This window comes from Pyxicephalus adspersus, chromosome 2 (genome assembly GCF_032062135.1).
Source record: "Pyxicephalus adspersus chromosome 2, UCB_Pads_2.0, whole genome shotgun sequence".
NCBI lineage: Eukaryota > Metazoa > Chordata > Amphibia > Anura > Pyxicephalidae > Pyxicephalus > Pyxicephalus adspersus.
In genome coordinates, this window is record NC_092859.1 from 7,460,407 (window position 1) to 7,474,307 (window position 13,901).

General features: G+C 40.5%; 1 protein-coding gene and 1 non-coding gene across 4 annotated transcripts; both read left to right on the forward strand.

Annotated features, from left to right (window-relative positions):
• The first annotated feature begins 2,800 nt into the window (after window positions 1–2,800).
• TRNAL-AAG (transfer RNA leucine (anticodon AAG)) lies at window positions 2,801–2,882 on the forward strand. The gene has a single exon. It is a non-coding gene; the product is annotated as a tRNA-Leu (tRNA).
• Window positions 2,844–7,947, forward strand: LOC140322777 (snRNA-activating protein complex subunit 2-like). Of its 3 annotated transcripts, none has more exons than XM_072399375.1 (6): window positions 2,844–3,109; window positions 3,902–4,105; window positions 4,624–4,743; window positions 4,833–4,901; window positions 5,941–6,589; window positions 7,564–7,947. In XM_072399375.1, the coding sequence occupies exons 2-6, from the start codon at window positions 3,917–3,919 to the stop codon at window positions 7,809–7,811; spliced, it is 1,275 nt and encodes a 424-aa protein (XP_072255476.1). In that variant the 5' UTR covers window positions 2,844–3,109; window positions 3,902–3,916; the 3' UTR covers window positions 7,812–7,947. The 3 variants fall into 3 exon arrangements, with proteins under 3 accessions (XP_072255476.1, XP_072255477.1, XP_072255475.1); XM_072399376.1 differs by lacking the exon at window positions 2,844–3,109 and having other exon boundaries at window positions 3,140–4,105; window positions 5,941–6,286; window positions 6,335–6,589; XM_072399374.1 differs by lacking the exon at window positions 2,844–3,109 and having other exon boundaries at window positions 3,140–4,105.
• Window positions 7,948–13,901: the final 5,954 nt, after the last annotated feature.

The window sequence follows — 13,901 nt, forward strand, 5'->3', positions numbered from 1 at the left end:
AAAGGGGGGGTTACACACATTTATCTGAACAAAAAAGTATTTAAATAAAACAAAATACAAACACCTCGTATCTGTTGGGTCCCATAGGGAAAAGGACACTGTCTGGCTTCGGCCAGTGGGGTAAGTAAGTCTATGCCAGCTCTGGCTGGGTGGGCTCAGTACCCAGCCCTCGTCAGGAGCCTCGCTTCGGAGGGTCTGGGGATAAAGGGTGGCCCTTCCTCTTCAGAGGAGGGATCACAAATAGTACCCCAGTGCACGGTTTTTATGTGGTGTTTTTGCCGAGCACCGGGTGTATTTTTAGCACGGATCACGAGATTAAAAAAAAAATACCTGTATTCTAAGCCCAGGTCTAGAGAGACTGGGTCAAACGTCACATATTATATCAGGGTATTTTTTTTTTTATATTTGTGCTACATAATAGCTTTGTGCTAAAACAATTTAAAATATTAGTAATATTCTGCAAGCAAATTCATGGCCAGATCTGACACCTTTTAAGTAGAATGAATAGAAAAGGACTTGAGATCATTGTATGGATTGTTTGCTGTATCTGCAGAGCTGAGCGCTGGGATCAATGGAGCCGCTACCAGCCATTGTATAGACCTACACAGCCATAGACATCTATGGGATCATTACTGGACACAAAGACGACTATAGAGCTCATATTCTACATAGACAGCATGTTTATTATTTATAGATTGCAGGTATATCACATATTACACTTATATCATATATAGACAGTCTGTTGTATTATATATAGATTGCAGGTATATAACATAATACATTTATAATATATAAAGATAGCCTGTTGTAGTATTAATAGATTGTAACTATATCACATATTACACACTATATATATATATATATATATATATATTGTCTGATTATTATTTATAGATTGCAGGTACATGATAGCAGGTATTATAGATATTGGTACCATTGGTATATATTGCAGGTATTATAGATTGCAGTTCTACCACTAACCTATATAATAATTGTAATAATACTGTATTATTGCTAAATTGCAGTGTGATTATTATTATTACATTATTATTATAATATATTATATTCATTTATAGACTGCAGTTATATTATATATTGCAGGTCTATTGTACATAGGTAGCCTATTGTAATATTTCCTTGTAGACTATCACTGCTAGGTTGTAGGTTTATTATTATATTAATATTATATATTAGTTATATTAATAATTTTTTTGAATTTGCAGTTACATTGCAGTTATATTATTGCAGGTCTACTGTACATAGGCACCCTCTGCTATTATTACTTTATAGACTTTACTATTGCTAGATTGCAGTTCAGTTAATATTCTTATTATATTAGTTATATTATAATATTAATGTTTACATTAGCAATATTCTATATAGACAGCCTATTATATTCATTCATAGATTGCAGATATATTATATATTGAAGGTTTATTGTACATAGCCAGCTTGTTGTATTTCTTTTTTAAACTTTACCACTAAAAGATTGCAGGTGTATTATTATCATTATTATTATCATAATTACATTAGTTATAATATTATTTTTTTACACAGCACTTAATATACGGTATATAGACAGACTCTTTTTATAGCTATTTATTGATTGCAGTTTTATTATAATATATTTTATAGGTATATTGTACTTGCATTGTACATAGACAGCCTCTCCTATTATTACTTTATAGATTCTACCACTGCAGTTATGTTATTACTTTCACATTGCAGTTATTTTACACACACACCCACCCACCCACATATATAAATATAAATATATATATATATATATATAGCGCATTGTGTTATTGATCTATAGAATGCAGTTAGATTAAATAATATTTGTTGTATTATTTATACATAAAAGGAAGTTATGTTACATTTTACATCACAATTCATTATATATAGACAGTCTGTTCTAAAATATGCATTTATAGATTGGTATTATATGTATATATAGCTAGAACATAGGCTAATAGGCAGACAATTAGTATTAATATTAATAAAAACAGGATTTATCCATAATCAGGGCCCAAAGCTCTTCTATTTAAACAAGAGGCAAGGTCATGTTGGAACCCTGCTCACGTGCCCAAATTATAAGTGCAATGGGAATTAATCCAGGGAATTGACACAAGCATTGGAACAGAATTGGACATACTATTTTACTCTGCTGATCCTATCTCCTGTCTTTGGACTGATTTATCCACCTGGACGCCAACACATCCTCTGCTGCTGCCATTCTGAACTGCTATTTCATCAAACCATCTCTCTAACTGAAACGTCATCCTGCACTCCTGGAACTCAGCAATTTTAGAAGCCTCACTTCAACCCATATAATAGGACTGGTGACCGTCTCTCATGAACTTCAGTTTGCCACATTGTTTATTGTACGCATGGTTCCCAATTATCTGTAAAAATGTATTATTCAGCCTGCTCTCTCTTTGTTGGCACTACAAATAATAGGGCCATGGTATGTTCAATATTCTAAAAAGGGGAAAGTTGAGAACTTGTCAAAAAAAAGAATGCTGGAAAATTTATTATCCTCTGGGACAGTTTTAGAGAAATTGGGGTCCGGGGCAAATATGAAGTGGGGTCTCTAATGCAGAGCATTCCTGCTCCATACACCCCCTATGGCCCTTCCATCTGTTTAAATATATGCCTATGTATGAACCCATCATATTGCTATTCTCAGTTTGCACATGTTTTCCCTTATTGATTGTAGTTTCATATATAAGAAGATTTTCAAGCTTTACAATTTACAGAGTGTAGCTCAATCAGTGTTCTGAGCTCTATTTTACCAACAGGTAGCGTGGCCGAGCGGTCTAAGGCGCTGGATTAAGGCTCCAGTCTCTTCGGGGGCGTGGGTTCGAATCCCACCGCTGCCATCATCGTTTTGTTTTCCCTAGTATAATACATTTCTATTAAGCTTCACCAACCAACATGAAACAGAATTACTGCAAACTGCTCATTTTGAACCGAAGAAGAGAGAGGAGTCTTCTTGTTGCTGTCACCCCAGCTCCACTTCCGCCCTTACTTCCTCCGGCTTCACTGCCCTGATATGACGTCACGGTGAGAGCGCCCGATCCTGCGCCTGGTTGTCAGGGGAGTATAGGTGGGTAAGGTGTTTATGTAAAGGTAGTTGGAGGGGTGCTGGGCGCCCATATGGTGGGACTACAAGCTCCAGCAGTAAATAATGTGGAGCTGGGAAGGGGCAGCAAACTGTAGTACTCCTGTGTATGGGGGACAACATGTGCCAGCATGTCCTATAATATGAGGGGCTCAGCAGGTCCACAAATGTACCACAGACACCAAAATATATTGATTATTACATGTTTAAAATGTCATTTATACCCCCCTTTTACACCCTCCCCCTTTCTCTCTCTTCCTTATCCCCCCATCTTTTCTGCCTCTTCCTCTGCATTTTACCCCCTCCCCCATCTCTCCCCCTCCTTTTGCTCTATTTTGATGCTCCAAAAAAAAAAAACCCTGACTTTGTAATAAAAGTAAAAACCTTCATATATTCCAGGTGTTCCTGTGTATTATTATCATACAGGATTTATATAGCGCCAACATATTGTACAGAGCTGTACATTAAATGAGCAAAGGTCCGCCCATCTGTCCAGTGTGCTCTCTTCGCATGCCAGGAAGTCCGTTCCTATTGGTCAGTGTAGTGATTGCTGGCACAAGTCAAGTAAAGTCAGACTCTAGGTCTAAATGTGGAGAGGGGATAGAAGAGGCCAAATATGCGATCACTTTACCCTAAACCCCAAATTTATTGTCTTGCAGCTTACCAGTTCTCAGATATGGGTGGGGGACAGGGTGTTCATTTTATTTTTTCACCCAGTGTAGGAAATTGTTGGTCTCTAGTAATGCAGTGTGCTTGTCTTTCTGTTCCTTGTGTCAGGGTCCACCTGGAAGAATGAAACCTCCTTCGAGAAGACGCTCAGCCCCCGTGCGCTTTGAGGGTGCCGATGCTGCTCCAGCCCGTACAGCCCCAATACGCCTGGCATGGTTGGGCAAGGAGAAAATGGAACTTCTGAGGGGTCTTAAGGCCCAGGTGAATCAAAAGGTCCCCAACCCACCTGTCCAAGGGCGGAGCAAGTCACAGGTAAGTAGCAGCTAGCAATATGTTCATCACTACTTCTGTCCTGTACCCCGGGAGTAATTCATGGTATCTGTTCTTATTCTGTATGTATGGACTCTGCACAGTACCATTTCTCTTGTCCTGTACCTGAGTGTCATTCTCGGTATCCGTTCTTATTCTGTATGTATGGACTCTGCACAGTACCACTTCTCTTGCCCTGTACCCCGGGTGTAATTCTCAGTATCTGTTCCTATTCTGTATGCATAGTCTCTGCACAGTACCACTTCTCTTGTCCTGTATTCGGGTATAATTCTCAGTATCTGTCCTTATTCTATATGTATGGACTCTGCACAGTACCACTTCTCTTGTCCTGTATTCGTGTATAATTCTCAGTATCTGTCCTATTCTATATGTATGGACTCTGCACAGTACCACTCCTCTTGTCCTATACCCGGGATGTAATTCTCGGTATCTGTCCTTATTCTGTATGCACAGTTTCTGCACAATACTACTTCTCATTTTTCTGTCCTGTCCTCCCCCAGGTGGCGTCATACATCGCTTGGTTGCGGAGCCGCGCAGCCCGGGAGGCCGTCCAAACGGTCTATAAGAATTGGGTAAAGGAAAGGAAAGCCCAGGAGGCCGAACCCCCTGCACCCATTGAGGTAACACTAAAAGAAAGGCCTCATTCTCAGAATGTATTTTACCAATTTGTAATATCTAAACTTTTATTTCTTTTCTCAAATGTCTGAAGTTATGGACAGATTTAGTGTCACGAATGTCCGGCCCAGCAGAGAAAGCCATGGCTGCTGCCTTCTCGCAGGTAATAAAATTCACAAACTCGTAATCCCACCAACCTTACTGTCCTATACTAGACATGGTAACAGGTTCTCTTTATTGGACGTACCATAACCTAGAGACAGTCTCTCTCCATACACTCTCTCTGCCTTCATTAAAACTCTAATAACCTCTATTGCATATTTCAAGCTTCAGAATTCACAAGCTCCTCCCCTTTCCAATGCATGGGCCGAGTGATTGGCTCTGATAGGGAGGCAGGGCTTCCCCGTACACTGGGTATGTGTTGTGGTTTCAGTGTCGGAAGGGGACACAAAGTAAAAATTGGTTTTCTTGAGTACACACAGCATTTGTCTGTAAAGTGACCCTGTGGGTAATGTGGGCAATATTTGTCAGAAGAGGAATTCTGACATAACATAAAGTTTAGAACCCATAATGTTGTCTGCGATCTTATTGACTGTAGGACTGCACTGCAGGATTGCACTGAGAAAGATATATAGGCTGCCATTGCTGTCAGTTACCTGATAGCTGCAATGCTCCTCCAGTGGCTTAAATTTATAACTATTATTACACAATATTTATGCAGCGCTGTACAAAGTCTATAGTTATGTCACTAACTGTCCCTCAAAGGAGCTCACAATCTAATGTCTCTACCATAGGCATATGTCATTATTACAGTTTAGGGTCAAATTTAGGGGGAAGGCAATTAACCCAACTGCATGTTTTTGGAATGTGGGAGGAAACCAGAGTACCTGGAGGAAACCCACACAAACACAAAAACAGGGAGAACCTGCAAACTCCATGCAGATAAGAGTCCTGGCTAAGATTCCAACCTGAGACCCAGCGGGGCAAATGCTAGAGTGCTAACTACTGAATACTTTTAGTCACTGCCCTGGAATACACACCCTTTAGACTAAAGTCAACACTCCTGATCTGTGGATTTGTTCCTGGGCCAGTGACTAAAACTGAATCTACTGGATTATTTTATAGTGAACTAAACGCAAATGTTTCTAATTGTTTGGTTTTGTACTGAGTTAATGATTTGTGTTTTTTTTTGTCGTTACTAGATGTTGACAATAGCATCCACCGAACCGGTGACTCTCCAGCATTCCATACCCAGTAGACTACCCCGAAAGAGTTCTGCTTCTCGCTCCAAAAGTCTTGTCAAGAAGAGCTCAAAGCAGGAAGAGCCCTCAAGGGAGGGGCCAGCTCTAGCAGAGGAAGGTCCTGCTCCAGTAGGGGAGGGGCCAGCTCCAGCAGAGGAAGGTCCTGCTCCAGCAGGGGAGGGGCCATCTCCAGCAGGGGAGGGGCCAGCTGCAGCAGCGGAAGGTCCTGCTGCCACAGCGGAGGGGCCAGCTGCAGCAGAGGAAGGTCCTGCTGCCACAGCGGAGGGGCCAGCTGCAGCAGAGGAAGGTCCTGGTCCTGCTCCCAAAGCGGAGGGGCCAGCTGCAGCAGAGGAAGGTCCTGCTCCTAAAGCAGAGGGGCCAGCTGCAGCAGAGGAAGGTCCTGCTCCCGCAGGGGAGGGGTCAGCTCCAGCAGTGGAAGGACCTGGTACCGCAGGGGATGGGCCAGTGCCTGCACTGGAAGGACCTACTTCCGCAGGGGAGGAGCCAGCAGCTGCTGACAGTCGCTGGAAGAATCTGAACTTTGAGAAAATTTACAAATACCTTTCTAAAGCAGCTACAGGGGAGGCCCTTCCCAAACTGTCTGAATGTGGTATGTATAGGTCATCCTTGTGTCACAGCATACACAGGGTTATTGGTTGGCTTCCTTCCCTCACATGCACTTGGTAATTGGTTGGTAATCCTTGACACTGGATCATGGGAGCAAAGAGAGAAATGCACTACCATACTCTCTGCGCTCCTCCAATGACCTACTAATGACTTCCTCATTTATAACCTTCTCACACGCACGGCTCCAAGACTTTTCTAGATCTGCCCCCAATCTCTGCAATGGTCTTCCTCATCCTATCTGGCTTGCTCCTACTTTCTGCTCTTTTAAAAAATCCCTAAAACCCTTAAACTTGCTTACCAGTCTTCTTCTGTCTCCTAAACCCTCACTACTTCCCACCATTACATATCCCCCTCCTATTGTATGCTGCTTGCCCATCTCTTAGATTGTAAGCTATTCGGGGCAGGTTCCTCTTCTCCTCCTGTGTCACTGTCTATATCTGTCTGTCACTTGCAACCCCTATTTATTGTACAGCGCTGCGTAATATGTTGGCGCTATATAAATCCTGTTTATTATTAATAATAATTATAAGATTATTACTCACCAGTAATTTCCAAAGGCTCCGGCAGACAAATGGATCAACATTGGAGCTCCTTAAAACTACATAGGTGGTGGTGGTCGTGAGGGGGGAAATAGGTGTTAAAGAGAACCTGTCACTTTTCCCATTTAGGGCTTCTTAGAATGTCTTGAAGACGTAATTGATCATTTAGAGGGAACACAACAATCCTCTATAGAAGGTGGAGAGCCAAGTGTCTCACTAGAATCAGTTTTTCAGCATCTGCTGCACAATGGGACAGTTTGCTTTGCCCTAATATTGCTTTATCAGCCATTCCTCATTGGGGACCAAAGTCAGAATTTAGGGATTTTAGGAACTGAATAACTGAAAGATGAACTGTCAGGAGGAAGACAGGGTAAGGAAAGATGATAAATCTCATATCACCGTGTCTTTGTCTTTCCAGAATCAGCTGTTGTCCTTCACCTCCTGCACTGCATCCCAGGCCAGCTGCAGACACTGGACTATCAGGCCTTGAACGTCTTTCTTCGTAATGCCTACACGCGCCTGAACGCAGCACCAAAAACTGAGGAAACACAGAAAGAGACTCCATCAAACCCAGAACCAGCAGACTGGAAAGAATTAGGCTTTTCACCTTTAAATCCATTTCAGCTGCCTGTTGAACTGTTGAAACCTAAAAACAAAACTTTCTGAAGCTCCGCCTCCAGACCCTCTGCTGCCCTTTTTATTGTTTCGTCTTCTCATTGTGTTCCCAGTTCTGCCACACTTGTACAGATATGATTCCTAGATTCTGAATTATTTTTGTTATATTAAAAAAATGCAAACTTTGCCTTTGGTTCCTTTTCCTTAGGATGGATGGATGGATGGATTAGGCGATGGATTTGATTTGCATGGAGCAGAGGAAGGCTCTGGGCCCTTGTTGGGTCTTCTGTGTGACTTCAGTGGTTCTCAAAGGCTTGTGATGTCATTTTTGTAACTTAACACCGGCATGTTATAAATTTTCAGATTCGATAATGTAATCTATCAGATGAGACAATTACAACATTTCAAGTCACAGAGCAGCCTTTGTCTCAGCAGACTCTGGACTATTGTTAGATCTAGTTGGAATCCACCATGAGTAGCTCCAACCCTCTGCACACAATTTCAGACTATTCAGCTAAGCTGCTAGTATCACCAGCAAGAAAATGATTATATATGCAAATGAAGTCTCAATATAGTACCAGCATAGTAACTGGAATGAAAAATAACATTTACTTAACTGATTACAAATGGTAGGTTACAGAAGCAGCTTTGCATGAGGATTACACTCATGACATCTCTACAGGTATGGCGTGAGTATGAGGATCTTATGGTCCCCCTACCAGGTCTCTATTAATCCCAGCTCTTACAGTATAAAGACCTCACATTAACATTAATGTCCTCATACAGTGGTACCTTAGTATAAGTCCGCTTTGGAATAAGTCCAACTTGGTATAATTCCTGTTTGGACACCAAAAATTTTGCTTGGTATACAACCTTTGTGCTAGAACTTGTATGGGTCAAAATGAGTTATAACCCCGCACGCTCCCCTTATTTACCTCTCTCAAGACACGACTGCCCACGAGCGTCAGTACGCCAGTTTCCACCATTCAGTGAACAACCCGCGCTATAACTCTGAATTACATTACATCTCCTCCTCCTCCATTCTCAGCACCATCCTAGTAAGCACTCGACTATTCTCAGCAAGGTAAAGTGAGGGTAAATTTTCATTTATTTCATCTAATTACTTTTGTATTTATGTATTTTAGTATTAGGCAGTGTAAATTATTTCATACAGCCCCATCAATGTATAATATGCCAATAACAATAAGATTTTTTTTTTTCATGGGAACAGATTAATGATTTTCTTTTTCTTTCTTACGAGAAAAATTTGTTTGGTATAAGTCCAAGGATCTGGAACAGATTAAGGATTTATACTAAGGTACCACTGTATTCGGATGGTACTTCCAGCCATGATGCCTTAGAACTGAGCTAGCTGCTGATTTTGTTTCCTAGCAAAACAAGACTGTTAGCTATTTGAACTCCAGTGCTAGTCTTGGGCTAGTTATAAAGCAGTGAATCTGACATTCACTAAAACATCTCCAGGTCCAGGTCGATGCATTTTAATGGCAGTAATTGATTCTCCACCAGGAGATGTTTCAGTAAATTTCAGAATTCCTGCTTTATGATACACTTCTCTGTGCCATTCAAGCTGATAATATCCTATGAAGGTTATTTGGTAATCTAGTCATGTGATCTGTATTTACTTACAATGAGACTTTGCCAGGTTCCTGGAGAGACCCAATGTGGGGCCGCACCATGTTCATATTCCATCTATAGATGTGTATGTGGCTGCTTACATATTACATTACATTACATATAGCCGTATTTCTCAACCTCTTTAACATGAAGGAACCATTGAAATAACTTTCAGGTCTTCAGGCAACCCCTTGTATGATTATTATATCCACAGCTCACAGTATATTAGTGTGGTGGTCAGTGGGAGTAATTCATTTATACTGACCTGAGAGGCACAAATTGCTCAAGGAACCCTGGTTTAGAAACACTGACATGAAGTATATAACAGCCAATCAGGGTCTTCATATCCTGCAATGACAGAGACCTATACATAGGTGGCAGCACACTGGATTAAACACAAAATGATACATTTTTATTTCTTCAGTGGTCAGTGTAATAAACATAAAACAAATAGTCTATTGTGATCTGTCAAGCTCTGGGCCAGTAGGAAATGTTCGTTTGACTTGATTAGCTGTTTATGAAGCTAAAATGAAGTTTTTTTTTAGCTTTGAGCAAAAAAGAAAGCATTAGTTTATCTAAACCCTAAAATGTCATTTACTAAATCTTACTAATCCATGAATGTGGTGCTGCATTTGTCTCAGGATAAAGCCATGAGCATGACAGATGATTCTTGTCCAAGATGAAGTCCTAGATTGTAAGCTCTTCGGGGCAGGGTCCTCACCTCCTACCGTGTCTGTCATTTACAACTATTTAGTGTACAGTGCTGTGTAATATGTTGGTGCCATATAAATGCTGTTTATTATTAACCCCCCTAGCGGTGATCCGGAGTCTGACTCGAGGTCGATTTTACTTGCAAAAAGCAGTAATACCGAGTCAGACTCAGGGTACCTAACAGCAGGATAAAAACCCACTTACCTTGTTCCGTCGCTGTCCCCCGGCGTCCTGCTGGTCCCCGCAGGTCCTGGGGACACGTCTGCCTCCTCCAATCTCCAGCTGCGAAGTGCAGAGATGAGATCTACGGGGTTTCCCGGTGACGTCGGTACATGCGTTGGTGCAGCCGGGAGTTAGCGTCAGGAAATTCAAATTGGATTCAATTCAAAATAGCTGTATTGAGTCTAATACAAAGAAATATTGATATAATTATATATATAATTATATTATATATATAAACTATTTATGCTACTATACAGTTACATTACATGTTTAAATATTTTTTTTATTTTTTTTTTTAACAGATTTTTCTGTGTTGTTTATTAAGTTTAATATTAGATTTTTGAAATATCGGTGAGTTATGCCTAAGAATTACAGCCTACAATGAAAAATAAATTTTCATGCCAAAAATTGTACCATTTTTTGCATGGCATTGTAGAAGGAATTAGACCGCTAGGGAGGTCAATAATAATAATAGCTACAAATACTTATCATGTGAAAAAAAATCTAACATGTACCTTGTCAATCATCAATCTGCCACAGCAGACTACTAATCTCATTAATCTACTATATCATAGAGATGGGGCTCTATTTCCAAAATATTCCCCCATTAAATTCTTCTGAAAATTCGCTGGTGGTGAATTTTATGGTTTATTTTTCTACAGGTCTCCTATTAAAACAATGACTCGTTCTGCCACCTAGCGGCCAATCGTCGAAAGTGCACAGCTTTCACAATAGGAAAAGAATAGAAAGGAATTTAATTTTATGTACGAATTAAAGTGGGAATTATTTATAAATAGAGCCCATGGTAATACACATGAAATAACACATTGTATAAATGTATTGGGCCCAAAAATATTTTAAAACATTGAAAATAACAAATTATTTGCTTTTAAGGAGTTTGATTCGTATTTTAAAAAAGACATCGTACATATTTATCTCAGGAGGTGTTTGCTTTGCTTGCAGAATTTTTTTTTGCTGAAGATCACTTGCTGAATCTGGAGATCCTGTATCAGACATACTCATTTCTTGAATGCAGTTACAAATCTTGGCCAATAGGTGGCGCACTGCTAACAATCTATTTCACTGCAGTTTTATATATATAATAAAAAAATGATACCAGGATCCACTAATGTTAAGATCATTCAGTGTAAATAATCATGTGTGGGTTTTTTTTCCACGTGGCATGTTCTAACTATTCCATTTTGTTTACTAATAACAAAAAAATATATTTTTCAATACCATGTGAGAAGAGTTGAAGCTTCGCCAACATTGGTGGGCCTGAGGTTAACTTGAAAGGCCCAAAAACGTGAAACGTGAAAGTTTCTTGGGAGCTTATATCTTATAACTTCCTTTCCCACTAACTCACCCTGACTTCTCTATCATGCCCACCAAGTGGAATCCCTACATTTTTAGTCCAAGAAATTACCAGCGGGGGTCCTTATTGAATAACTAATAGCAATTGTCCCTGATCCTGTTCTACAGTTCACTCGATCAATATGTACATGTGATAGGCGTAGTCGGCTTCAGTTGTCCTTTTCTGTCGATTCGCACTTTTCTTATCTTGTGGTCATAGCAGGGTGCCCACTCCCTACATTTCGAGTGCTGTTACACCTCTGTCAGCTGTATTCCTAAAACAAAAAAAATTGTGCTGAGTTGTGCAGTACCAAACATTCCCTTTATTTTACAATAATTGTATATCATAAAACCAAATGCCATCGCTGACCTCCTTCTGATCATTTTCTGGCTGCTGAGTCACCTGAAACCATGTTGAGCTTACACATGGCTGAAGATTCTCTCTCCTTCCCCATGTGACAACACTGGACCAATCCAAATGCACTGGCGCTGTCACAGTCAGTCACATGCTCCCATTTAGTCAATAATATAAAGCCACAGGAAGTGGAACTAAAGTAAATTGTATTCGAACAAACAGACTGGAAATTTGCTTTCTGCAATAAGTAACCAACCTTGCTGGTGAAGTCCTGTGCGCCTGTACAGGAGTAACGTCATCCTGGTTGACCAATCAAAATGGTCCAGGATTGAAATGTTTAAATACCGTTACTGTTGCAGTTGTAATGACAGTTTGGACTGGACTATTGTCATTTATTGTGTTTGTATATAGTTGTATATATATATATATATTGTATGAATCTCTGTTCACCATTTGCACTGTTTTGATTATTTTTCCTTTTTTCAAAAATCAAATAAAAATATTGAAATACAAAATGGCACAGGATTGGGTTATAGAAAAAATGAATGGAGATGAGTGTCCCCAGGAATTAGTTCCACTTTAAGTGTATGTAAACCCATAAACTTCCCTTATTCATTCCTGCTTGGTCTGTTAAATATTCTGTTGGAAGTGTTGAACCTACCAGAAAATTCTGTCCTCTGCACACTTCCTATGTATTTTCTAATTATCCCCTCACTCCTTATTCTGGGACTACACAATGATTAGCCCAAATGTTTTGGACGTGGGCGAATGCGCTGGTCTGGCACAGGGAAAATTGTGGGGGTCTGACAACGCTTCGTCCACACAAATGCTACGTGTTGTCAGCCCCCAGTAGTACGAAGAAGCTGGGTGAACGGGTATTTTCCGGTACTTGCAGGGTCTTTAAAACATGGGCACATATGAATGTATTTCTGCATGTTTTGTTTTGCCCGTCACAGCCTTAAATGAACCTGAAAATCACAAGTTAGGTTTAAAGAAAAAAGAAAAAAGTGTTAAGTGCTAAGCTAACAATGATTAATGTTTTACTGTGAGTGTAAATGAAGCATGCATGGAACTATTCTAATTATTTAGAGGGGGAAGGGTGACGCTATAAACCTTCCATAAACACATTTCTCACATAATTGCTGCACAAGTCATGTTGTAATATGATGTTATGGTGATTTTGTACAACCTTGGTAAAAAGAATAAAAAAGTGGAACCCCAACCTGACACCCCCAATAAGTCCTTCTCTAATATTTCTAATTACCTAAAAAAAAATAGGAAAATGAAGCTAAAAGTAACTAATAACTGAATCCAAGAAGAAGAGAACCTATGGAGGGTCATGTGATGCACCCGCTCCCGAGTCTTTACTAAGAAGTGTCCTGCATGGCCAATGTTAGCATTTCCCATTGGCTGATCATTGGTAGGGTCCTCTGCAGTCCAATGACTGCAGCAGTGTGATGATGTCACTAAAAGGGGTGGCAACCAGACCACCCCAGTGCTGAATCACTGGTTGTCCTGTGCAGCAGAGGCGCAATAGAGGGTCATGTGATCCATTCGCACCTAAGTCTTCACTACAGAGCAGGAAAGTTCTGCCTGTGTGATGTTGGTACTTCCCATTGGCTGTTCTTTGGTGGTCCAATGACTGCAGCGATGTAATGATAATATTAAGAGGGGTGGCAACCCACCCATCCCAGTGCTGGATCACTGGTAGTCTCGCGCAGAAGAGGCTTTATGGTGGGTCATGTGATGCATCAGTTCCAGAGTCTTCGCTACAAAGGAGGAGGGCCCAGTCCTGGTGACGTGGGCACTTCCCATTGGCTGTCCATAGGTGGTGTTCTCTTGTGTCCTGATTACGCCAGCAATGT

Coding starts and splice junctions, on each gene's coding strand:
- LOC140322777 (XM_072399375.1), top strand. CDS start 3,917: ATGAAACCTCCTTCGAGAAGACGCTCAGCCCCCGTGCGCTTTGAGGGT. Junction 4,902..5,940: donor TGGCTGCTGCCTTCTCGCAG/GTAATAAAATTC, acceptor TGTCGTTACTAG/ATGTTGACAATAGCATCCAC. Junction 6,590..7,563: donor TCCCAAACTGTCTGAATGTG/GTATGTATAGGT, acceptor TTGTCTTTCCAG/AATCAGCTGTTGTCCTTCAC.